Source organism: Malania oleifera, chromosome 3 (assembly GCF_029873635.1).
Source record: "Malania oleifera isolate guangnan ecotype guangnan chromosome 3, ASM2987363v1, whole genome shotgun sequence".
Classification (NCBI taxonomy): Eukaryota; Viridiplantae; Streptophyta; class Magnoliopsida; order Santalales; family Ximeniaceae; genus Malania; species Malania oleifera.
In genome coordinates this window covers 994,251-1,020,646 of record NC_080419.1, presented here as the reverse complement: position 1 = coordinate 1,020,646, position 26,396 = coordinate 994,251, and the positions used below count along the sequence as shown (strand labels likewise).

The 26,396-nt window shown below is 38.4% G+C and overlaps 1 protein-coding gene across 3 annotated transcripts in view; it reads left to right on the top strand.

Annotated features, from left to right (window-relative positions):
• The window catches only part of LOC131151671 (probable sugar phosphate/phosphate translocator At1g48230), a 44,327-nt gene extending 18,396 nt beyond the window's left edge, over positions 1-25,931 (top strand). For all 3 annotated transcript variants that reach the window (XM_058103002.1, XM_058103003.1, XM_058103004.1), the window contains 7 exons: positions 3,509-3,540; positions 3,632-3,682; positions 13,844-13,905; positions 14,005-14,266; positions 23,363-23,628; positions 23,736-23,830; positions 25,299-25,931. In XM_058103002.1, coding sequence (XP_057958985.1) covers positions 3,509-3,540; positions 3,632-3,682; positions 13,844-13,905; positions 14,005-14,266; positions 23,363-23,628; positions 23,736-23,830; positions 25,299-25,478 — 948 coding nt within the window. In that variant the 3' untranslated portion in view covers positions 25,479-25,931. The remainder of the gene's footprint in view (positions 1-3,508; positions 3,541-3,631; positions 3,683-13,843; positions 13,906-14,004; positions 14,267-23,362; positions 23,629-23,735; positions 23,831-25,298) is intronic.
• Positions 25,932-26,396: the final 465 nt, after the last annotated feature.

Sequence of the window (26,396 nt, the reverse complement as noted above, 5' to 3'; positions counted from 1 at the left end):
TTTCCCCAACTCTACTATCTCAAGAGGCGCAATCCGACATGGCCCTTTAGCTGGTGGTTTCACTCCTGATAACAACTCGATCTTATGCTCCACAGTCCGTCATGAAGGCAAATTGTGAGGCAGCTTATCCGGCAACACCTCCTTGTACTCATCCAACACCGTTTGGATGGTCGTAGGCTCCAACTCTTGGCCTACTTCTTTGTCTACCACCACTGTGGCCAGACGTGTCTGCTCACCCTGACCCAATCCCTCATTGAGTTGTATGGCTGAAAAGGACTTCCCATCGTCTCCTTTTGTTGCAACGACTTGCACCATGCACGAGTGATCTCCCATCAGACACAGGGAACCAACTGAAGGCATCAGCACTGCCCTCGTCCCCCTTAGGAACTCCATTTCTAAAATGATTGGAAAATCATCCAATGGCACCGCTGTGAAATTCGCATGACCATCCCACTGTCCAAGCTTTACAGCCACTTGCTTGGCTACTCCCAGAGTAGGCTGGGCTACAGAGTTAACTGCTTTCATGTGTCCTGTATCCTTCTCTAAAGATAAGTTGAGTCTCCATGCTTCCAATTGCGAAACAAAATTGTGAGTAACCCCCGTATCCACCATAGCGTGAGTACTCTTCCTATTTATCCTCAAGTCCACAAACATTAACCCTTTTGCTCGTGTAACTTTTAATGTTTTTTCCTGCTTTTCCAATGTGCTCACCAGCCGCATTGAACCTACCCTCGGGGCATCATCCTCTTCCTCCTCGCTTTCCACCCCTTTTCCTAAAGTAGAAGCTTGTAAGGCATTGAGTAATCTTTTGTGTTGACACTCACTCACTTTGTGAGATCCACCACACAAGTAGCATGAAATTTTACTCTTCCCCTTTCCATTGGGTGTGTTGAACCCTTGAGACAACGAAGCTTCTTTTGAGGTTGATGATTTGGAGTCGGCTCCCCCACTCTTGGGTTTGCCATTCTTGAAAGACTTTCCACTGTTTCCCTCTCCGCCAAACCGTTTGGACGAAGTGGTATCATCACCAGCGTAGTCAGTCAAGCGTTCTGCGGCCGCTTGTGCAGTTGACAAGTCTTGAACCCTTTGCCTATGAAGTTCAGTTCTTGCTCACGGTTTCATCCCCTCAAGAAAATAGAACAACTTGTCCTTCTCTGACATATCCCGAATATCCAACATTAAAGTAGAAAATTGTTTCACATATTCCCTGATTGACCACGTCTGCTTGAGATCTCTCAGTTTTCTCCTTGCATTAACTCAACATTTTCAAGAAAGAATTGGGCCTTGAGCTCTCTTTTCAAGTCTACTCAACTATTGATACACAGTGTCCAGTTTCAATCTCTTAGTACTTGGTACGCCACCACAGTTTGGCATCACCAGCCAAGTACATGGTTGTAGTATCCATCTTTGCCTGTTCTGAGGCCATCCTCACCTTTGCACGTACGGACACCCCCATATGTCCTAGGTTCTGGCACCTTGGTCTTGCAAACTCCCGGAGTGTTGGAGTTCCCCATAGCAAGAACCATCAGATTCACCTTTGCATCCAGATCAGCCATCCGCGACTGCAAAGTTTCAATTGTGTGGAGAAAGTCCTCTGACATGTCGCCTATCAAACCTGCTTGATGTTTTTGTAATCCCATCACCTCATCAATAAGTTCTCTCGTTTGGGCCACCTCCGTGGCCATGGTGTTGGTTGTTGTCTCAGCCTGTGCTTCCAGCACACTAATCCTCTTAGCAGTGTTTGGTGCCATGGTCACTTACCAAAGCTTTCCAAATCCAACAACGAAGGCAATCGAATTCACGTAGCAACTCAACCTTGGGCTCTCACCAAGTGTCACCGACTTGACTCTGATACCAAATGTCACGGTCCGACTCATTTCACACCCTCGTGAAGGGCCGTGCGGCGCTAGTTAAAGCACTCTTGCTTAACTAGCCAGCCTATCGTTTACCAACATTCATCCACGAAGCACTTTCATTAACATTCATTCAGATAGCAGCGGAAACAGTAATCAATTCATGAAAGCTGTGGCAAGCAAGCAGTAAACATTGAAGCAAACGTAATTCATTAACAACACCTCCGTTGACATGGTGTACTTAGCGAGGGAGGCAAGTAGGCTAAGAACGTTGACAATTGTTAGTGAGTTTTACAATGACTGATGAACACTCACCCTCCTCTAAAGAGGTTTTTATGTAATTATCATCCTGGCACTAGGAAACATCAAAGTGACCGAGGAGTCATACTGTCTTATTTGGCATACAAAGACACTACTAGCAGAAAATAACCCTACACTAGTATTTACATGATGGAAACCCATCCCAAGCACACAAGATAAGCGGTCACAGGCAAGCATAATACCCTGAACAAGCTTAGCTCGTGACATCGAGGCACATGGCATGGGCAACTCATGTGCAAGGTAGTAGCACAAGATGGCCTTTCATGGGTTATTTTGACATTTGGTGAATTGACAATATATGTTGCTAAGGTGGGAGCACATAGATGCGAAGTTGCCTGGACGACATGGTCAGGGGTGAACATGGTTGGAGCCATGGTCCTTGACAAGGTTGCTACAGTTGCTCGTTTGGGTTGACCTGGTCGGATGGTTAACTCGAGTATATCAAGTACCTCATTCATATGGTGCTACTTGTACATGGAATAAGTCATGGTGAAGGGGAAACCATGCAATACCCATTGTTGACCATAGGTCATGTGCAGTGTCAATGTCAAATGCTACAGTGTTGGCATGTTGATCAGGCAGAGCAGTTACTTGGCAATTTTCTTTGGAAGGCTGACATACAAGCTTGTTTGAAGGGTTAATTCGTGCGTTGACATTTGGACATTGCCAGACATAGTTGGTTGCCCCTTGTTGCAAATGCTAGCTGTGTCCAGCACAACCTACGCAGTTGAGGTTGTCAATTGTATTAATATGACATGTGAGCTGCATGGGATACTAGAGGGAATTCGTGCATGGTGTTCCTGCACATATAATGTGTGTGTAATCATTGTCTTTGAATAAAAATAATGTTGGGAGATGTTGCTCCTGTAAATTGTTGCCTAGTGTATGCCATACTTCTTATGCACGCTAGCAGGATTAACCAACGAATGAGATTGTTTGTCATTGGCTTAATGAAGTGGGCCACTTGGCATCACAGTGTCGAGACATATGCTATGAACTTAGACGTTGTGATGCTTAATATATCATAGATTCAACAAGCATGTGATTGCAAACAACAAATTGTGCTCAAGTTCCTACTGCTTTGCTACCTAGAGCTGTTGATGGGTCCAATCATGACCCGAAATTCAGCCATATCTAAAATTCAACTTTTTAGTACCAATGTAGATCTGTTAGTTCTTCAACAAAACTTAGTCATATTATTATCTGTGTGCACGAGTAAAATGTGGAATTGAGAGTTGTACACTTACATTTATGTATGCATGCATGCATATGTATGTACATTATATGTATAATATGTTCTTATGTGATATAGTTTAATTGTTTTAAAAATGCAGGTTGTCTCTCCTGTCAAAATGACATTTGAAATGTAAGCGAGCAGCTTGATATTTAATTGTTGTAATGCCTTTACCTGTCTTCACTTGCCAAACTTTTTCTCAAATGTTTTTTTGGTTCTCCAGATATGCAACATGTGTGATTCCAATAAGTGCCTTCTTTGCATCAAGTCTTTGGTAAGCATGGGCTGAACTGGACTACTTGGTTGGTTTTTCATATGCTGCTTCTTTCATCATTGAGGCTTGAGTTGCAAGTTTCACACTTCATTGAGAAATTTTCCTCAAGTTCATTGCCTTGCTTGCATAGATTGCACCATTTTTTTTTTTTTTTGGGGGGGGGGGGGGTGGGTGGGGTGCGCGTACACTGCACTGCTGGTTCTGAGGATTCCATGAGAAATTTACTACTGAAATGTTATTTGAATTAATGTTAGGCCCTAAATGTTGCAGTTTCTTCTTCTTCTTCAGTGCTTGATGGTCATGCTCATTTATTGTGCTCCAGGCTAATATTTCTCTGGATTTTCTGCATAATGTAAATATTTTATTGATTCTTTTCAAAGGGAAGCAGTTAGATGGTTATGCAAGCAAATAAAATTGGTTTAGAAAGTATATTCTAACACAAGATTATAAACCTGACTTCTGTTAGGATTGGGAAGAACTAGTCAACCCGCCTTCCATTGTCTTTGTTCTCATCGCAATGATATGATTTCCTCTTTTCTTATTCTTGGGAGGGATTCGTTTTCTTGGGACTTTCATTTTAAAAGGCATTTTAATGTTAGAGAGGTGGAGGAGCTTTCATCTTTGCTCATTGTACTGGAGGGTTGCCAAATCTCTAGGAGTGATTGCATAGTTTAGTCTTTGGATTTTTCAGGGGATTATTTGTTGCATCTTTCTTTTCTGACTTTATTAAGGATGATGTGGTTTTTCTTCTCTATTGGAGTATTTGGGAGGCTAAAGTTCCTTTTAAGTTGGAGGTGTTTGTATGGCTGGTGGCATTTAATAGAGTTGATGCTGACAGTCTGCTGTAGAATAGATATTCTAAAGCTTTGTGTCCTGACATGTCTCTCGTGTGGGAACATTTCTAAGGATGTTTCTCATTTCTTCTTCCTACTTAGTTCTTTTGCTTGGGCTTTGTGGACTATTCTTTTTGGAGTTATTGGTAGTGTGGGTTTGTCTAGAGTTGGTGGGGGAGCTCTTGACTATTTCTCTTACTGGTTTTGGCTAAAGTAAGGACGTAAAGAGGTTGTGGGCGTGTGCTCTTTGTGCTGTCTTCTGGGGAATGCTAGAACTTTTTTTTATTAAAAAGGAATTATTAGTTGGGCTTCTTTGGGATAGGCTGTGGTATTTAGCTTCTCTTTGGATTTATAGTGGAGGATGTTTTAAAGGATGCTGCTTTCAAGATGTCGACTGTGCCTGGGTGGCTTTATTAAATTGATGTTTTTTTTTTTCTTTGCCCCCTTTTCATGAGCGAGGACTTCTTGTTCTCTTTTATTTATCTGTTCTCCTTTCTAATCTCAATAAAGTTTCTTTTTCTATCAATAAATCAATAAAGTTGCGTAGGCTTCTAATTGTCTTGGATTAGAAAGAAGAATCCTAGCCCTTAGATAAAACTTATCTAAACCATCAGTTCAAGATTAATTAACAATGACCAAAGATGACAAAACAACCCATTCACTGCTAAAATAGTCTTTGTGGTACAGCTACAGGAACAGGCTACAGTACCTGCACTTAAGAATTGAACATGTTAACTTCATAACAACTAAAACTGATGGCCTAATGTATGACTACTAATTTAGCAAACCAATGTACGACTATGTGAAAATAATACCAAAATTTCACTTTTTTGTTAAAATATTCAGCATCAAGTAGGGATACATTTCTTCCCAAATTTTCTGAAAATGTTTTCTTTCCACACATTTTGATAAGTGGTTATATTACTATAATGCCCCATACACATAGTAAGTGCCTAAATAAACTGATCTTTGTGTTATTCGAGGTTGGATCTTTAAGCAGCTTGGTTTGTTTAATAACGTTAGCCAAACTTAAGCCAAATCCAATAACATAATGTTTAATGATTGCTCTGTCAGAATATAAATAATTTATAGTATTATATAAAATTTATAAATGATTCTCTTATAGGAATATATGAAATTTATGATAAATTTAATTTGATGAGAAGTTTCAAACCGTTATGTCATATTTAAATCTTTCAACTCAGATTTTGTTCTTGACAGCCTAAGATGAGGTTAGTCTAAAATTCATTTCAGTTGGAATAATTGACTTATATATAATTTTGAATGTCTTTACAGTTCACATCAGTATTTTGAGTGATATGTGGGTGCATTGAGGCATCTGGGCTGTTCTTCAAGGCCTGGCATTGGATACTCTGGGAAAAGTTAGGCTCATTGCACTCTATCTTGTTTGTCTATTGAAACTAACTTCATAATTGAGCTCTTGCCTGGTGCATATTTGATAATTTGCAAATTGCACCACACAATATATATATATATATATATATATATATTTGATAACAAAAGAAGATATCACTGATAGGTTGCACCACACAGATATATATTGATAAGTAAAGGCAACTATATTGAAGAGGCATCAAGGGGATGCCAGCCCATGGTACACTGAATCAAGCACCCTGAAGGGGTGTCACACAACTCAAAGATTACATCAGAATCATTAATAACAGTCCTACTATGCCAGCTGTTAACCACAGTAAACCAGTGTTCTTTGCTTATTTGGATCGTTAAGAATGAATTTTTGAACACTCACCTATTCCTATCCTTCCAAACACTCCAGTAAATTGCAAGGGAAATGAGGGACAAAGCCTTTCTTTTTGCCTTTTCCCTTCCAGCAGAGTTAGAGATGATTCACATTTGTCCGATTATAGACCGCCGTATTCCTGAGATTCCTTGTCCAAGCACAGTGAAGGAATATGTGTTCAACTGATTCTGCATCAACAATGCAGAGGGGACATCTTTTGACAACTGACAGATCTCTTCTCTGCAAGTTGTCCGTGGTGAAGATCTAACCATGGGTTGCCTCCCAAGTCCCAAGCAAGGCAGGCAACTTTTGTGGGGGCTGCAGTCTTCCAAATTTGAGTCCAAGGGAAAATAAAGTTGTTTCTTTCACACCGATGGGAAGAGCTTCCTGTAGAAGGATCCAAACGCTCCATTCACTTCTAAGGTCCAAAAAGGGAGATCGGTGCTATTATAGTGTTGGTAGCAGTAGAGAAATCTGTAGAAATCCATGAGCTGGTTGAGTTCCCAATCATCCACATTTCTAAGGGAGGGGATGTTCCAAAAGAGCCCCTGATATGAGGTTTAAAGGTGTTGACTGACCCGGGCATCCTTATCACATGCCAAGTTATAGATGGCTGGGAATAGGTCGCTAAGAGCTTCTTGTTCACGCCATGAGTTGTTTGTTCCAAAAATAAATGTTGTCCCTCTCCCCCTGAAACATGATACATGAAGCAAAAACAATCTAGCCTTTCTTGATGAAATTCCACACTCCTACACCATGTAGTCCTTTGTTAGGCTCGGAGATCCAGCCGTTATGTTCAAGCCCGTATTTTACAGCAATGATTCCTTGCCAAAGGTGATATTTCTCAATCATGAATCTTAGAATCTCCATAACCATTTCCCTAACAAGAATTTGTTGAAAATGTGGAGGGACTTCAAACCCAAGCCTCCTAAATGAAAGGGTTCTTTCACCATGCCCCATTTGAGAAGGTCAAATTTGAATTCCGGCCCAAAGCTTCCCCAAAAAAACCTACTTTGAATTCCTTCAAGCCTTTTGGCATCTGAAGTTGGAAGGGGGAAGAGAGACATTAAGTAAATAGGGAGATTTGCAAGGTGCTTTTGATGAGAGTGAGTCTACCACCTTTTGTTGAGAAATTCCTCTTCCATCTAGCCATCCTTTTTTCAAATTTCTCAACGATGGGATCCCACAATATTTTGTCTTTGAATTTGGCACTGAGAGGTAACCCTAGGTAGTTAATAGGGAAAGTACTCATTTTGTAGCCAAGAGGACCAGCAAGGAGAGACCCATCGACGTTTTCCCTAACCGAAATTATTTCATTTTTTCCTAGGTTAACTTTCAGACCCAAAATCGCTTCAAAGCTAAGATACATCTCAAATTCAGAATGTGGAGAGGGTTATCCTCACACAAAATTATAGTTCCATTAGCGAACAAGAGATGCGTGACCTCCATAGTCCTATCGTGTCTGCCAACTCTTAGGCCCTTGAGCAGGCCTTCACCTATGGGTTTTATCAACGTGAGGCTCAACACCTCCATCACCACGATGAACAATATGGGGGATAGAGGGTTCCCTTATCTCATACATCTGGAGGAGTGGAAGAAATTAGTAGGGCGCCCATTGATTAACACAAGGAAGCTAGGTGTGTTGATGCAATAAGCGATCCAACTATACCAATGCTCCCCAAAGTCCATTTTCTTGAGAATAAAGAGAAAGAAATTCCAGACATGATCAAAGGTTTTCTCCTATAGAGTTTGCACACAAACTTTTTTGCTTTTCCCTTTGGTAAGTACTCACTACCTCGTTAGCTAATAGGGTTGCATCCATGATTTGTATTCTTGCCATAAAGGCGTGTAGATATTTCCCAATGACTTTTGAAGTGGCTTTCTTGAGCCTCGTAGCAAAGACTTCAGATGCTTCCCACTAGGTTGATTGGACAAAAATCCTAAATGTTGGTTGCCAGGGGTTTCTTCGGGATCAAGATAAGGAAAGTGGCATTGATGTTGCAAAAAAACTCCCCGATCTAAAGAAATCCTCAAAAGTGTTAGAAAAATCCCACTTAATCTTACCCTAGTTTTACTGAAAGAATGAAAGGGAGAACTTGTTTGACCTTGGTGCCTCGTCTCCATTGCCATCTCCAATGGCTTAGAGGATTTTAGCTTCCTTAAAAGGTCTCTCAAGTTACTTTACAATGGAGGGGCTGAGAGATGTTGCCCACTACAGGTCTCCAGCATCTGGATTCAGAGTAAAGAGCTTTATAAAACTTGCAAATACTCCTATTAATGTCCTTCTCCTCAGTTAAGGTGTTCTCTCCAATTTCAATGTTGGAAATGGTGTCTAGTTTATGATTGGCGTTTGTGGTTCGTTGAAAAAATTTGGTATTCTGGTCTCCCTCCTTGAGCCATAAGGCTTTAGATTTCTGCCTCGAAGAGATGTCTTCAAGGCTAATAGCCTTAGTTTGCTTCTTTAACAAAACTCTTTTGGCTGTTTCATCATAACTGAGCCCTTATCTTAGCTCTTGCTCATCAAGGACCTTGATGTTGTTTAAAATAATGGTCTTCTTTGCCTAAATGGACCACAAAAGCTTAATGAGTTCCTTGAAGCCATTGTGCTTTAACCACATTTTTCTAAAGAGGAATGGGGATGGTCCCCATTTGATTCCACCCATGTCAACAATGGTAGAGAAATGATCTGACATGGGCCTGGTGTCACGAGCTAAGCTTGTTCAGGGCATTATGCTTGCCTGTGACCGCTTGTCTCGTGTGCTTGGGATGGGTTTCCATCATGTAAATACTAGTGTAGGGTTATTTTCTGCTAGTAGTGTCTTTGTATGCCAAATAAGGCCATATGACTCTACGGTCACTTTGATGTTTCCTAGTGCTAGAGTGGGAATGGCCTAGAAAGCTCTTTAGGGGAGGGTGAGTGTTCATCGGTCATTGTAAAACTCACTAGCTTTTGTTAACGCGTGTAGCCTACTTGCCTCCCTCGCTAAGAACACAATGTCAATGGAGGTGCTGTTAATGAATTACGTTTGCTTCAATGTTTACTGCTTGCTTGTCATGACTTTCATGAATTGATTACTGTTTCCGGTGCTAATTAAATGAATGCTAATGAAATTGTTTTGTGGATGAATGTTGGTAAACGATAGGCTAACTAGTTAAGCGTGAGTGCTTTAGCTAGCGCCGCACGACCCTTCACAAAGGGGTGAAAATAGTTGGCCTGTGACACTTGGTATCAGAGCCAAGACTCAGTTGCTACAAGAATTCAGTTACCTTCATTGTAGGATTTGGAAAGCTTTGGTGAGTGACCATGACACCAAACAATGCTGAGAGGATCAGTGTGCTGGAAGCACAGGTTGAGGCAACAACCAACACTGTGGCCGCGGAGGTGGCCCAAATGAGAGAACTTGTTGATGAAGTGATGGGATCACAAAAACATCAATCAGGTTTGATAGGCGACATGTCAGAAGACTTTCGCCATACAGTTGAAACTTTGCAGTCACGGATGGCTGATCTGGATGCAAAGGTGAATCTGATGGTTCTTGCTATCGGGAACTCTAATACTCTGAGAGTTAGCTAGACCAAGGTACCAGAACTTGGGACGTATGGGGGTGCCTGTGATGCCAAGGAGTTAGAGAAATTCTTATTTGATGTGGAGCAGTACTTCCGCGGTGTGAGGATGGCCTGAGAACAGGCAAAGGTGGATAGTACGACCAAGTACTTGGTTTGTGACGCCAAACTGTGGTGGTGTACCAAGTACAAATAAATTGAAAATGGAAGTTGTGTAATCGATAGTTGGGCAGACTTGAAGAAAGAGCTCAAGGCCCAATTCTTTCCTGAGAATGTTGAGTATAATGTAAGGAGAAAGCTGAGAGATCTCAAGCATACGAGGTCAATCATGGAATATGTGAAACAATTTTCTGCTTTGATGTGGGATATTCGGGATATGTCGGAGAAGGACAAGTTCTATTTTCTTGAGGGGATGAAACTGTGGGCAAGGACAGAACTTCATAGGCAAAGAGTTCAAGACTTGTCTACTGCACAAGCTGTTGCAGAACGCTTGACTGACTACGCTGGTGATGATACTGCTTCATCCAAACGGTTTGGCGGAGAGGGAGACAGTGGAAAGTCTTTCAAGAAAGGCAAACCCAAGAGTGGGGGAGCTGATTCTAAATCATCAACCTCAAAGGAAGCTTCATCGTCTCAAGGGTTCAACACACCCAATGGAAAGGGGAAGAGTAAAATTTCGTGCTACTTGTGTGGTGGATTTCACAAAGTGAGTTAGTGTCAACACAAGGGATTACTTAATGCCTTACAAGCTTCCACTTCGGGAAAAGTGGTGGAAAGCGAGGAGGATGAGGATGATGCCCCGAGGGTAAGTTCAGTGCGGCTGGTGAGCGCATTGGAAAAGAAGGCAAAAGCACCGAAAGTTACACGAGCAAAAGGGTTAATGTTTGTGGACTTGAGGATGAATGGGAAGAGTACCTGTGCTATGGTGGATACGGGGGTTACTCATAATTTTGTTTCACAATTGGAAGCATGGAAACTCAACTTATCCTTAGAGAAGGATATAGGACGCATGAAAGCAGTTAATTCTGTAGTCCAACCTACTTTGGGAGTAGCCAAGCAAGTTACTGTGAACCTTGGATAGTGGGAAGGTCATGTGAATTTTACAGCAGTGCCATTGGATGACTTTCCAATCATTCTAGGAATGGAGTTCCTAAGGGGGACGAGGGCAGTGTTGATGCCTTCGACTGGTTCCCTGTGTCTCGTGTATGGTGCAAGTCATTGCAATGAAAGGAGACAACGGGAAGTCCCTTTCAGCCATATAACTCAATGAAGGATTGGGGCAGGGTGAGCAGACACGTCTAGCCACGGTGGTGGTAGACAAAGAAGCAGGTCAAGAGATGGTGCCTACGACCATCCATGCTGTGTTGGATGAGTACAAGGAGGTGAAGCTGGATAAGCTACCTCACAATTTGCCTTCACGATGGACTGTGGAGCATGAGATTGAGTTGTTATCAGAAGTGAAACCACTTGCTGAAGTGGGCCATGTCTAATGGCGCCTCCAGAGATAGTAGAGTTGGGGAAACAGCTTGATGAATTGGAAGCGGGATGTGTCCGCCCTTTCAAAGCACCGTTGGGAGCATCAGTGTTGTTTCAAAGGAAACATGAAGAGCATCCACAGAAGGTGTTCGACAGGCTGAGGGGAAATGGCCTGTATGTGAAGAAAGGGAAGTTCTTTTTTGCTCAGCGGAGTAACAAATTCCTTGGTCATGTGGTTGAACAAGGTCGTATCCGGAGGGGTATGGAGAAGGTAAGGATGATTCAAGAATGGAAGATCCCCACGACAGTGAAGGAGTTGCGTTCCTTTCTTGGCCTTACTAGATATTGCAGGAAGTTCGTTAAGGGGTATTTGGGGAGAATGACTCCAATGATAGGACTACTGGAGAGGTATTGTTGGCCGCACCTGCGAGATGATGTGGTTGATTATACCAGAACTTGTCTCACTTGTCAATAAGACAAGGGGGAGCGGAAGAAGTATGGTACTTTCATGGCCGCACTAAAGTACTGTTTGGCAAAGGAGATGACACAATTGTTCCTTGTGACTGTTGTGAAACATTGGGGTGTTCCCTAAGTTATTGTTTGTGACCAAGACTTAATGTTCACTAACAACTTCTTGATTGATTTTTTCAGGATATTTAGGTCACATCTTAACATCTCTTCGAGTTATCACCGACAGACAGACGGACAGATGAAGAGATTCAGAGAGCTGCTAGATGAGTACTTGCGCCATTTTGTCAATGACAACCAGAAGAATGGGGTGCAACTACTTGATGTGGCTCTATTCTATGGCAATGCCCAAAGGAGCTCAACAACCAACAAGAGCCCTTTTGAGCTTGTTACAGGCCAGTAGCCGTTGTTACCTCACATAGTGGGCGAGCCGTACAGATGAAAGAGTCCTAGGGCATACATCTTCACCAGAGAATGGAGAAAGAATGTAGAGTTTGCCCGAGCCTATTTGTAGAAAGCTTCTAAGCAGATGAAGAAGTGGGCAGATCAGGGGAGAAGACCGTAGTTTCATGTCAGCTGCCTCAAGCCGTTCAACACCGACACCAATGACTTGAGCAGTAGTCAATCCAACAGAGTAGAGTTTAAGACAGTGCAACTTGACAGACGTGAAGTTGAAGAGATCCTTGCAGACAGAAAGTTCATATCCTCAAGGAAGAAGCGGCAGAAGTTCCTAGTGAAGTGGAAATGCCTTGATGATAAAGAAATCAGCTGGATTTCTTCGGAAGATATGAAACCGTTCGTGGACAAAGTTGAAGCGTATCTAGTGCCAAAGTCTACGAGGACGTCGACCGCATAAGTGGGGGAGATGTCATGAGCTAAGCTTGTTCAGGGCATTATGCTTTCTTGTGACCACTTGTCTCGTGTGCTTGGGATGAGTTTCTATCATGTAAATACTAGTGTAGGGTTATTTTCTGCTAGTAGTGTTGTTGTATGCCAAATAAGGCAGTATGACTCCTCGGTCACTTTGATGTTTCCTAGTGCTAGAGTGGGAATGGCCTAGAAAGCTCTTGAGGGGAGGGTGAGTGTTCATCAGCCATTGTAAAATTCACTAGCTTTTGTCAACGTGTTTAGCCTACTTGCCTCCCTCGCTAAAGCACACAATGTCAACGGAGGTGGTGTTATTGAATTATGTGTGCTTCAATGTTTACTGCTTGCTTGCCACGGCTTTCATGAATTGATTATTGTTTCTGCTGCTATTTGAATGAATGCTAATGAAATTGTTTTGTGGATGAATGTTGGCAAACGATAGGCTGGCTAGTTAAGCGTGAGTGCTTTAGCTAGCGCCGCACGACCCTTCACAAAGGGGTGAAAATAGTTGGCACGTGACACCTGGGCAGGAGCTCCTAAGTGGTTTTGGCAAAGTGGGTATCCCAATTCTTTGAGATAAGGAATCTTTCAATTCTTCAGAAGGAAGGTGGGTCCTTGGAGTTGGACAAAGTGAAAGTACCACCAATGAGAGGGAGGAACAAATAAAATATATTGATTTGAAATTCCTAACAAATTTAGAAATTGATAGTACTAATTACTCAACACTTGTAAAAGGAGGAGGAACAAACATTTATGAAACCTACCCTAACTCAAGTATAAGGTTGCTCTCTCTCCCATCTTAAATTTGATGCTATTCTTTCCTATTTTTGTAGGGCGTGAAGGTTTTTGCCTTTTTATATGAACTTTTCACTTGAATTGATTTTGATCTATGTAAAAATTAATAAATTATAGGCAATGTTGCATATTTCAAATGGATTTTTGTAATATTGGTAAGATATAAATAATCTTGTTACTTAAGTGAAAATCAATACAATTGATTTTGGGAGTGGCATTTTTTTAATGTTTATTTTTGTTATTCTCTAGTTTTTTCATGCACTTCTTGATAAGAGAATTTGTGTTAAAAATGTTCTTAACATGTATTTAGAAGATTACGAATGCTTACTTTTGTTATGATGCTGTGATATTTTGACAATAACATTTCTTTTTTGTCTCATTTTCCTCTTATCTCTTCAGGTTTGGTAACACTGCTTACTTGCACATATCTGTTGCCTTCATCCAGATGCTCAAAGCTCTAAGTACGTGGCAATATGTGCGCATCATTTCTCTTAAGTTGTTATAGTTGCTCTTTGAATAGCTAAATTGGCTACTTATTTTTCAAAATTTTAATTTTACAGTGCCAGTGGCAACATTTCTCATGGCTGTTGTGTGTGGCACTGACAAACTAAGGTGGGACGTGTTCTTGAACATGGTGCTGGTCAGTGTTGGAGTAGTCGTTTCCTCATATGGGGAAATTCATTTTAATATAGTAGGTACAGTTTACCAGGTTACAGGCATCTTTGCAGAAGCTCTTAGGCTGGTCTTAACTCAAGTCCTCCTGCAAAAGAAGGGCTTGACTCTAAATCCAATCACCAGCTTATATTACATAGCTCCATGCAGGTACTAAATTATTTTTATTCTTTATGATATTATTTCTATTTAAAACTGCAAAAGAATAAACATATGAATGATACTATGCAATGAATGCGTGGGAAAACAGGGTTGACAATTCTGTAAGGTGACTGAAAGGTCATGTACATAGACCAACTCCGATTTTGAATATTGTAACTTGATTTTCCCTAGATTTGATCTTGGCAATTAAAGTTGCATGTGCATATTTTGCTTTTAATATCTAAGAATCTTGTTTTTTTTTTTGTTTTTGTTTTTGTTTTTTTTTTTTATGAATTTCTTGGGCAATTGTTAATCCAATCTTTCCATACGGTTTCCCTACGGTTATGGAGTAAGTAGCTCTCTTGGTTGTCCTCGACTTGTCAAGTTGCTTTCTTTAGGGCTTGTTTGGTATCATTGTTGTTTCTTGTTTTCTGTTTTTGTTTCTACATAGTGAAAAAACCAATTATAAAAATACGTTTGTTTCTGTTGTCAGTTTCTGTTTTTGTTGTTGGTTTTCAGCAGTTTGCCAAAAAATTGAAAACCAAATTTTATGATTTTCAGGTAAAGAAGTTAATTTAGGAAATTAGGATTAGATTAGCAACTTGGAATATAAGGACACTTACGGGTAAAAGCATGGAAATTGTGGACACGATGATTGGAAGAAGAATTAATATAATTTGCCTAGAAGAAACTAAGTGGGTGGGGGAGAAAGCTAGAGAAATTGATAAATCAGGATTTAAACTTTGATACGCTAGAAAAGAAAAACATAAGAATGAAGTAGGAATTAGTATAGACAAAAACTTAAAAGATAGCGTTGTTGATGTAAAAAAAGTAATGGATAGAATTATAAAAATCAAGATGGTATTAGCCTATTAGGACGAGATAATAAATATGATTAGCGCTTATGCTCCTCAAATCGACTTAGCAGAAAATTTTAAGACACAATTTTGGGAAGATATGGATAGCATTATACGAGCCATACCAAGGACTGAGAAAATATTTATAGGAGGAGATTTGAATGGAGGAAGGGATAATAAAAGTTATGAGAGGATACATAGATGATATGGATTTGGAGACAAAAATGAGTCTGGGGAGATGATCTTAGACTTTGCTATGTCATATGATTGTAGTAATAATGAATACTTGCTTTAAGAAGAGAGAAGAACACTTAATAACCTTTAAAAGTGGACAAAATAGAAGTCAACTAGATTTTTTTTTTAACTAGGAGGGTAGATCGTTTATCATGCAAGGATTGTAAAGTTATTTCAGGTGAAAGACTAACCGCACAAAATAGAGTCTTAGTGTTAGATATATGTATAAAAAAATGGAAGAAAAAAGATAAAAAAATCCAATGTAAGAGAACTAAGTGGTGGAACCTAAAGGGAGTAAATATAATAAAATTTAAAGATAAAATGATCAAAGATGGGGATTGGATTATAGAGGATGGGATAGATACAAATACTATTTGGAGTAGATTAGCTAGCTCTATTAAAAAGATAGCAAAAGAGATTTTAGGTGAATCAAGGGGAAGATTCTCGAATAGCAAAGAAAGTTGGTGGTGGGATAAAGATGTCCAAGAAGCCGTAAAGACAAAGAATTTGGTATAAAATGTAGCAAAAATGTAGAAACAGGGATAACTTTAAAAAGTACTAAGGAGGCAAGAAAAGATGTAAAAAAGGCCGTTAGTGAAGCTAAATACAGATCATTTAATAGTTTGTATGAAATATTAGATACAAAAGAAGGGGAAAGAGATATATTTAAACTTGCTAAAGTTAGAAAAATGAAGAGTAGGGACTTAGGAAATGTAAAATGTATAAAAAGTAAGGATGATATTGTCTTGGTTAAGGACGAAGACATTAAAGAAAGATGGCGAAGTTACTTTAATAAGTTGTTTAATGAAAACCAAATACAAGACTTAAACTTAGATTTGAAAAGTGGGAAAAGACTAAAAATATGAGATTTATTTGCAAAATTAGAGTTAACGAAGTTAAGTTTGTACTAAAACAGATGAAAAATGGAAAAGCTATAGGACTGGATAACATCCCAATTGAAGTTTGGAAATGATTAGGTGATAACGAAATTATATGGTTAACTAATTTATTTAATACAATTATAAAAACTAAGAAAATGCCAGATGAATGGACGAAAAACACTTTAATACCTATATACAAAAATAAAGAGATGTTCAAAATTTTGTAATAATTATCGTGGAATTAAACTTATGAGTCATATGATGAAACTATGGGAAAGAGTAAATGAACAAAGTTTAAGGTTAGAAAAGAAGGTTTTAGAAAATCAATTTGGTTTTATGCCTGGGAGATCTACCACAGAAGCTATATATCTTTTAAGAAGATTAATGGAAAAGTTTAGGGAAAAGAAGAGGGACTTGTTGACTTAGAGAAAGCAAATGATAGGATACCTAAGGAAGTTCTATGGTGGGTTTTAGAAGAAAAGGGTGTATGTTGCAGGTATACTGATGTCATTACAGATTTGTACGATGGATTAATGACTAGTGTAAGGACTATAGATGGAGAAACTAGAGAATTTTCAATCACTATAGGTATGCATCAAGGATCTGCTTTGAGCCCTTATATTTTTGCTTTAGTGATGGACCAATTGACTAAGAGTATTCAAAAGGAGGTTTCATTGTGTATGTTGTTTGTAGATGATATTTTATTAATTGATGAAACTAGGGACAGAGTAGATGTTGAGTTAGAATTATGGAGAGAAGCTTTGGAATATAGAGACTTTAAGATAAGTAGAAATAATACATAATATATGAAATGTAATTTTAGTAATGGTAGGAGGAATATTGGAGACAAAGTTAAACTTGATGATGATGAAATAAATAGCACTTGTAGATTTCGATACCTTGGATCTATTATGCAGGTTGAAGTAAAAATTGAAGATGATGTAATGCATAGAGTTAAAGCAGGTTGGGTAAAAAGAAATGGTCCATGATCGTATAAATTGGCAGAAAAATGATTCATATAGCTGACCCCACCCCGTGGGACAAGGCTTGGTTTTGTTGTTTGTTGTTGAGTTATTTTGGCAACCTGTTGCCTGAAATTTTAATATCCATAAATAGTTTTTTTTGATTAAATTATTTATTTTATACACTTTTAAATTGAAAATAAAAATTAAATGATTATATAAATTTAAATATAATAAAAAGAAAAATATACATAAATTTTAAAAAATAATAATAATGCCAATAACAAATACTTTTACCATTTTTCAGTTGTCATGTCTAATTAAATTTTTATTGTAAAGTAAATTTTGAGAGTAGAACAATTAAGTAAAATAATTATAATAAATTTTATTTTTATTATAGTTATTTTTTTAATGTGTATTATTCATAATTTTATTATTTTAATCATACTTTTATAATATTTTGATTTAAAGATGAAAATGAGCATTTTTTAAATTAATTTTAATTTGTATTAGTTTTATAAATGTTAACCAAACAGGTTGCTGGTTTCTAGTTTTTAGTATCTGTTTCTAGTTTTTGGTTTTCGTTTCTCAAATTTTTGACAATGATACTAGACGGCCCCTTAACTATTGATATGTTTTTTTCTATAATTTTTAATTAGTTGGTGATTGTTTTTTCAATTTTTGTTATTAAATGGAAAGATAGCTTAGGAAGACTGAGCCCCCATTTGGGAGCACTTAAAAAAAATGCTTATGGCAATTATCACTTAAAAAAAGTACTTTTACAAAAAAGTGGTGTTTAGCTTGTACTATAGCAAACACTTGTCGTAAAGTGTTTTTCCAAAACTACTTTTTTTTAGAACTATTTAAGTGAATTTTGAGAAACACTTTAAGATAGCTTTTTAGCCATTCGTAAGTGGCACTATTCATAGGCGGGGTCAATTTTGTAAATATAAGAAAATTTAATGGCTATTATATAATTTTAAAAATACATTAGAAGATAATCATATATTATTTTGTTATGTATTAATTATTAATGAAACATAATTCAATTTTGGAATGAAGAAGAAGAACCATCTATTTATTTAAATTAATATTAAAAATTAAAAATACTAATTTAATTAGTAATATTATCTTAACATAAATTAATATGATAATCATATGTTATAAATATAAATTAAGAACAAGATTATTGTTAATCAAAAAATAATATTATATTATTTTTACTTATAAAAACATTTAAATATTTGTTAAAAATTACAATTAATGTAATTATTAATTAAACATTAATCATATATTATTTTATTATTCATTATTATAACCTGTTAATGGTTAATTAGTCATTTAGCATTATTATTAATTGTTAGGAGTTTGGTTTGTAATAAGTTAAAGTTTAAGTTAGGGTATTATGGTCATTCCCATTGTACTTGACATAGACAATAGATAGAGCGAGAGACCTATCATTGAGTTTAGATCTTCCATTTTACCCAATTATTCAACATGTTAGAGCATGATTCTGAAACCTAAACGCTAAGTGTTACCACCACCATGAAACCGAAGCCTGAAACCTAAAATTTGCTGCATGTCTATCATCATAGAAGATTTTCCAGCGATACTATAACCCTAGAAAACAGCCAGCAGCAGCAGAAATTCAGACTAGTTGTTGGAATTTTCTGGGCGACACTGCCAGTTTGAGAACATCAAATCCACTATACATTTGTCAAAACCAACACCATAGTCACCCACAGACTCTGCTGATATGCCCTCCTCTGAAATCCCACCTCCAGGCAGTGTCCCACGTGCCCAGGGCCAACCCCACGCGCCGGTGCGTGAAGCCACTTTCAGGTGGTTTTGACCTGAAATGATCCAGCAGCGATCCAATCTCTCTATTAACATGTTTTTTGGAGTTTTTCGTGATGTTTTTTGCCCAAAGATCTCACCTTTTTTAATTGCTCAAATGCGGTACCCAAGGATAGGTTGTTTGATGCTTCGTCAAGCAGTTTATCAATGGTTATTGTGTTTAGTGGGTTTGAAATAGTGGGATTTACTGTGTTTTTTGATTCAATGATCTAATTCCTTCCATATATCAAAATATCAAGCTGTTGGACATGTGCTTTTCTCAAAGATCCAATCTTTGTTTAATAATGCACTCGTGGTAATTCATCAGTTGTTGTTTAGTTTTAGTGAGAGTCATTGGTGACTTTCTTGGAGCAGTGACGGTGCTGATAAGCTGTTTTTTTGTGAGGCTATGGCAGTGTTATATAAGTTAGTTGGTGATTTCTCCATGGTAGTTTCAGTGGTTCATTTCTCCAATTGTTTCAGTGGTGTGAGTTGCTTTCTTGGGGCTGTGTTTGAGTTTCTTGGTGCTGTGGCAGTACGGAAGTCTTGTACTGATTTATTTGTGTCATGGTCATGGTTGGTCACCTTGTTCATGGTTGTTCCGATTGTTCCAACAATTGAACTTATGGTCATTGATCTGAGTTTGTGAATGTTGGGATGGAGTTTGCGAATCCCAAAAGTATGGTTCCTTCATTAATCGTTTGAGTGAACTGTGTATTGTGTGACTATATGAGAGGAGTATTCAAGGTTTCTACAGTATCAGTCGTCTCAACAAGCATCTTCTCACATTGTGTCTTTTGCCTAGAAAGGTAATCCTACAGTCTGTATGTCATCTGGTATCCTTCCTACTAGTCTTTGGGTTATCGATTCCGCTGCCACTGACCATATAACAAGTGCAACCAACTTCTTTTTTAATACTCCTTCCATCTCTCTTTCTGCTGCTTTATACATTCCTAAATCTCCTTTCAACCTCATATCTGTCAGTAAGCTTACAAAGTCACTAAATTGTTTTGTTACATTCTTCCTGATTCTATTGTTATTCGGGATCTCAAGACGGGGAAGACAATTGGCACAGGATGTGAGGCTCGTGGACTTTACTACTTTGAGTCTCCTTCTCCACCCATTGCCTGCCTAGTCACAGCTACACCTCTTCAAATCCATTTTCGCCTTGGTCATCTATCCTTGGACAAGTTGGAATAGTTGATTTCTACATTGAGTTTTGTGTCTAATCTTGAGTGTGAGTCTTTCCAATTGGGCAAGCATCATCGTGTTCCCTTTGCTTCCCAGGTTGACAAACGAGTGGTTAATCCTTTCATGCTACTCCATTCCGATATATGGGGTTCTAGTCGTGTCACATCAAATTTTGGGTTTTGATGCTTTGTTACATTTGTTGGTGACTACTCTAGGATGACTTCGTTATATTCAATGAAAGATTCTTACGAGTTGTTTGACATCTTTTGTACCTTCTGTTCTAATAAGGACTCAATTTGATATGCCAGTCAGGATACTTCGTAGTGATAATGCTAAGGAATACTTCAATACCCGATTCAGTACTTATATGACTAGCTATGGTATGATCCATTAGTTCTCTTGTGCCCACACTCACAAAAAAATGGGATTGTGGAGCAAAAAAACAGACATATTCTTGAAGTCACTTGTACCTTATTGTATCAAATGAATGTCCCAAAAGTTTTTTGGAGAAATGCTGTGTTCACAACTTGCTCCCTCATCAATAAAATTCCATCCTCTGTCCTTGGTGGCAAAATCTCATATTCAGTTATCTTCCCGAAGTCTCCTTTGTTCCCCCTTCCTCATATATTTGGTTGTGTGCCCTTTGTCCATCAGTTAACTCTAGGAATGGATAAGTTGGATCCTCGTGTTATCAAATGTATTTTTTTGGGCTATTCCTGGACTCAAAGGATATCGATGTTATAGTCCTACTTTACAGCAATTTTTTATCTCTGCTAATGTCACCTTCTTTTAGGCTATACCATACTACTCTGATTCCTTGAGTTTTGTTGACCTTAATAAGTCTCTTCCTATGCCTTGCATTCCAGATCCAAGCTTAGTATCTATGCTCAATACTTCTACATCTCCATCCAATTCAAGTCCTCCTCGTCGCTTGGATCATCCCAATTTGCAAGTATACACCCAGCGACCCAAGGGGGGAAGTGCCTTCTTCAGCTTCTGCTACTATGCCTCTAGTTCGCTCATCGGATGATCTTATTTCCCATGATGTTGATCCTCCTACAGCTATTTGAAAAGGTAAACGCACTTGTACCCAACATCCGATCTCTAATTTTGTTTGTTATGATTTCTTGTCACCCTTTTATTATTGTTTTGTTAGTACTGTCTTTTGTTGCTCTTTCACAATCTATTTTTGAAGCCCTATTCCATTATGGGTGGAGGACAACAATGGTTGAAGAGATGCATGCACTACATGATAATGATACTTGGGATTTGGTACCTCTTCCTCCTGATAAGTATATGGTTGGTTGTCACTGGGTGTACATTGAAAGTCAATCTTTCTAGGCTACTTATATACTCAAAAGGGTTGTCATTGTCGTAGTCCTACGCTCCATTGCTTCTTTGTTTCTACAGATGTTACTTGCTTTGATTCTACACCTTAGTACAGTCAACCCCTAAGTGCTTCTGATCTCAATAAGTCTCTTCCTCTGCCTAATCTTCTAGATTCTAATTTGTTGTCCTTGCCCAATCAACCATCTGTGTCTCCATGTAGTTTGAGCCCTCCTCATCATTTCGATCGTCCTAATTTGTAAGTGTATTCATGATGGCAGCTCAAAGGAAGAGAGTACCCTCTAGCTTCTACTGCCATGCCTTTGGTTTTCTTGTCTGATGATCATGTTTCCGATGATGCTGATCTTCTGATTGCCGTCTAGATAAGTAAATGCACATGTATTAGGGGGAGTCGGGCTTAGTGTGTTAGCTCAAGAAGACACTATATGGTCTAAAATAGTCTCCCAAAGCATGGTATGGTCGATTCAATGTTGTAGTACTTGAGTTTGGTCTTTGACGGTGTGTAGTGGATCAATCCGTGTTTTATCATCATACTTTCATCGGGTAGGATCCTCCTAGTTGTGTATGTGGATAATATTATTATTACAAGTGATGATAATAAAGGTATTCAGAGTCTCAAACTTTTTCTACAAACTAAGTTTCAAACCAAAGATTTGGGATCGTTGAAATACTTCTCGGGTATAAAAGTATCTAGATCTCATATGGTATGGGAATTTTTTTGTCACAAAGGAAGTATGTTCTTGATCTGTTGGATGAAACTGGATTATTGGGATCCAAATCGGTTGATACACGTGTGGATCCTAACAAGAAGTTAGTGATGGATATGAGTGATTTGTTGCCTAATTCTATACGATATTAGAGACTTGTTGGAAAGTTGAATTATCTCATAGTCACTTGGCCGGACATATCTTTTGCAACAAGTGTTGTGGGTCAATTTCTAGATTCTCTGAGGACAAGTCACTGGGATGAAGTAATTTGCATCTTGAGATATCTCAATGGTGCACTTGGGAGAGGTCTTTTATATGAAGATCAGGGTTACACTTATATTTAGGGATATATAGATGCAGATTGGGTTAGGTCGCTAGAATCGCGTATTGTATTTTGGTTGGTGGTAATTTGATTTGTTGGAAGAGTAAGAAACAAACTGTGCTGACTTGCAAGTCGAGTGCTGAATCAGAGTGTAGAGTTATGACGCATACTACTTGTGAACTTGTTTGGTTAAAGAACATGTTGGAAGAATTGGGTTTTCCATATTCTCAGCCTATGAAGTTGATATGTGATAATCAAGCTGCTCTTCATATTGCCTCCAACTCAGTCTTAGTGAACGAAACACATAGAAGTTGATTGTCATTTTGTTCAGGAGAAACTTGTGCAGAAACTCATTACTACCACTTACGTGAAGTCCAATTTACTGTTTGTTGACTTGTTTACCAAAACTTTGGGGTGTGCTTGTGTTAAATTTATTTGTAACAAGTTACGATCATATGATATTTGTGCTCCAGATTGAGGGGGAGTGTTAAAGGTTATTTTAGTCTTTTAGTATTATTATTATTAAGTGTGGTAGTATGTTAATTAGAGAGAGTTAGTAAGGGTATTATGGCCATTAGAATGTATTTGATTTGTATTATAAATAAAGGAAGAGACATATCTTCAAGTTAGGTCATTCATTTAATCAAAATCTCAACAATTACCTTGACAGCTTGTCCTATTTCTGTTCTTGCATATGTATGCATGTGTGCGCAATTGCTGTTTTGAAGTTCGCTATTAAAGCTCATTTTGTCATTCTGCCTTCTGCAGCTTTTTATTTCTGTTCGTCCCTTGGTTTTTGCTGGAGAAGCCTGCGATGGAAGTTTCACAGATTCAATTCAATTTCTGGATCTTTTTCTCTAATGCTCTTTGCGCTTTAGCCTTGAACTTCTCAATTTTTTTAGTGATCGGAAGAACTGGAGCTGTTACTATCCGTGTTGCTGGTGTCTTGAAAGACTGGATATTGATAGCCCTCTCAACTGTTATATTTCCAGAGTCCGCAATTACTGGGCTAAATATTATTGGCTATGCAATTGGTAGTCTTCTATTCTAATGGAATAAAAAAAATTCTCAATTACAACCATAATTTTTTTTATATCTTTTAACTTTTAATATATATGTATTTTTTTTTTTTTTTTTGCAGCACTGTGTGGTGTTGTCATGTATAACTACTTGAAGGTTAAGGATGTTCGTGCTTCTCAACTTCCTACAGATAGTATTCCAGAAAGAATATCAAAGGTCAATCTTCTCAATAATTCTTGATATCTTTCTAACTGTTGCCTGATGATTTATAATTGTCCTTTCATGACAAATTTATTCCTCATTATGCCCTTTTTAAAAAGAAATTTTATTAAGAGTTATTCTTTATTATGTTAAAAATAACATTCTCAATTTAATTTCCTCAACTCTTCCAATTTGTAATCTGATGACAAATGTTCTAATAACTAAATTATACTGGGGTGGTTCCTGCCTGATTTTACTTGTACCAACTGTGTGAGGTTTTATAACCAATTAAATATTGATTTAAGTGATTGTTGTCAAGCACATTGATACAAGGAACTTCAAAAAATTAGGTATTAAAAAAAAAAGAGTTTTGTGCATCTAAAAGTCACCATCAATTCTTTTCCTTTTTAAAGCCTTAAAAATAAAATAACAATAATTAACCAAGAAATCTCCTCTTTAAACCCTTCCCACTGTAATTGGCACAAAAAATTTGCTAATTCCCAATGTTGTCCCTTCCTAGTTTTACCATATCCAATGAATTTTCATTTCCTCCAGAATCAGACATCCATAAACCCAATTTACCCATCCAGGGCTAAGCTTCCCATCCTTGCCCATTTGCTTTTTATCCGTATCAGCACTTCCAAAAATACTAATCCCCTCCAATCCGTTCATTGGAGGTGGCATACCCATGTTAAATTCTGAAGGAAATGAAAAGAATCAGCAGCACAACCATGTTGTTCCTGAACGCACACCCACCCCCCCCCCCCCCCCAATGCAGTCAAATCTCCAAGGCTGTGATTTGTCCTTGACATCCTCCCAAATTTTCATTTCCTTGGATATGCTACACGTTTCACCAGGATCGGCATTCTGAAGTATTGGCTTATCTACTTCTATAACATCCTTGTGAATATCTCCTTTAAGTTTAACTCGCCAGCAGTAAGTCACTTTTCTTCAAACCTTCTCCTCATTTCGATAGAATCTGCACTACTGCCTTCCGGTGATCTGGACCTTTTGGTTCCTTTATCAAAATTAGCTTCCTTACCAGCTATAAGAACAGGATCATCAAGGTTTGAGAAAAACCGTTCTTTTTTTGTGGCCTCTTTCCCTTGATCCTTCCAAACTGTTGTTTCGTTCTTGTGAAAGGTGAAAACCCTCTTGGCCTTCTTGATTCTTCTTTGAAGATGAAACTTGCAAAGTCAAGTTTGAATCTAGGCTTCACTTTGAAGACAAAATAATGACTGGGCCCCTGGGCTGCATAAAACTAAATTGAGCTCTCTGCTCGACTATATGTGGGTACCTATTGAACTAATTTCCTGTTTACCCAAAGGTATAGAGGCTTGAGATACAGAGCAACATAGGGAATAGTTGAGATTATTTGTCATCTTTATTCTTTGCTTGGCATGATGGAAATTCTTGATGCCCATTGAACCTTGATGTTTGAACTGACATTTGGGGGGTTTTTACACGTTTCATATTTTTGCAGGACTGGAAGTTCGAAAAGAAGTCATCTGATATATACGTGCCCAATAGCAGCAATGGTAACAGTGGAGGTGGCGGCGGAGGGAATGGTTCGGGCCCTGATTTGAGTGTCGATGAGGAAGCACCTCTAATGCCAACCTCAAGGCTGTCTCACATTGGACGTACGCAGCTCAGCAGCCATTGAGCCTTATTCTTGAAAGCCCGCAAATGGGTCTACTTAAAAGAACATTGATGCAGAGAACTAGAGAACTGAAGAAAACCTGTCCATTTGTTGGCCTACCATCCATTACTGAGGACAATCATTCTTTTTAGCCCAGTAGTTGGTAATGATTCAAGTTAGAAAGGTAATTCATTGCTAAGGCCTTCTTTTTTGTTGATCTGGGCATGCTTATTCTATGCCTTTGGAATTTTGTGGAACCCACGGTTGCAAGAACAAGCTGACCCAAATATTGTGGAGGGGGGGGGGGGGGGGGGGGTGGCCGCTAGGGAGTTTCTTTAGCACTTCAGTGTCTATTCATAAGGAGGCCTGCGGTATATAATGAAGTCTTAGATGTCAAAACTGTTTGTTCTTTTTATAAAAAAAAAATAGCTTGTGAATTGGATTCATTTGAAATTCTATTAGAAAAAAATTTACTCATTTGAATTTTATTGCATCACTTTTTCGGCAGAGATTTTTCATTGAAATCTCTGATTTTGCACATTGCCATGGTGTTGTGAAGTGATGCATTGTGGCATGTTTGCATTGACCCCTTATTTGGCACTGAGTTGGTAGCTCAAAATGCTTCAAATGTGGCCCGTAATGAAAAGATTACAGTCGAGATCAAGCGATCTTGTTAGAAAAAATGCTAGCTCCTGCAAGAAAATTGGATCCCAACTGATTTTTGAGTGCATGTTTCCTCTGTGAAGCCAAAGGCATACATGGCTCCGAGTTTGCTTCACACTAGCAAAGTAGTCTCCAATAAAATGAAAATATTCACTGTATTCTAGTTTTTGCTTCAGCCATGCATGTAACACATAATTGAGAACCATTCAACCATTATTGTGGACAACGTCAATACAAAAAATTGGGAGCTCCATGCTGTGGAGCAGAGTACAACAAATC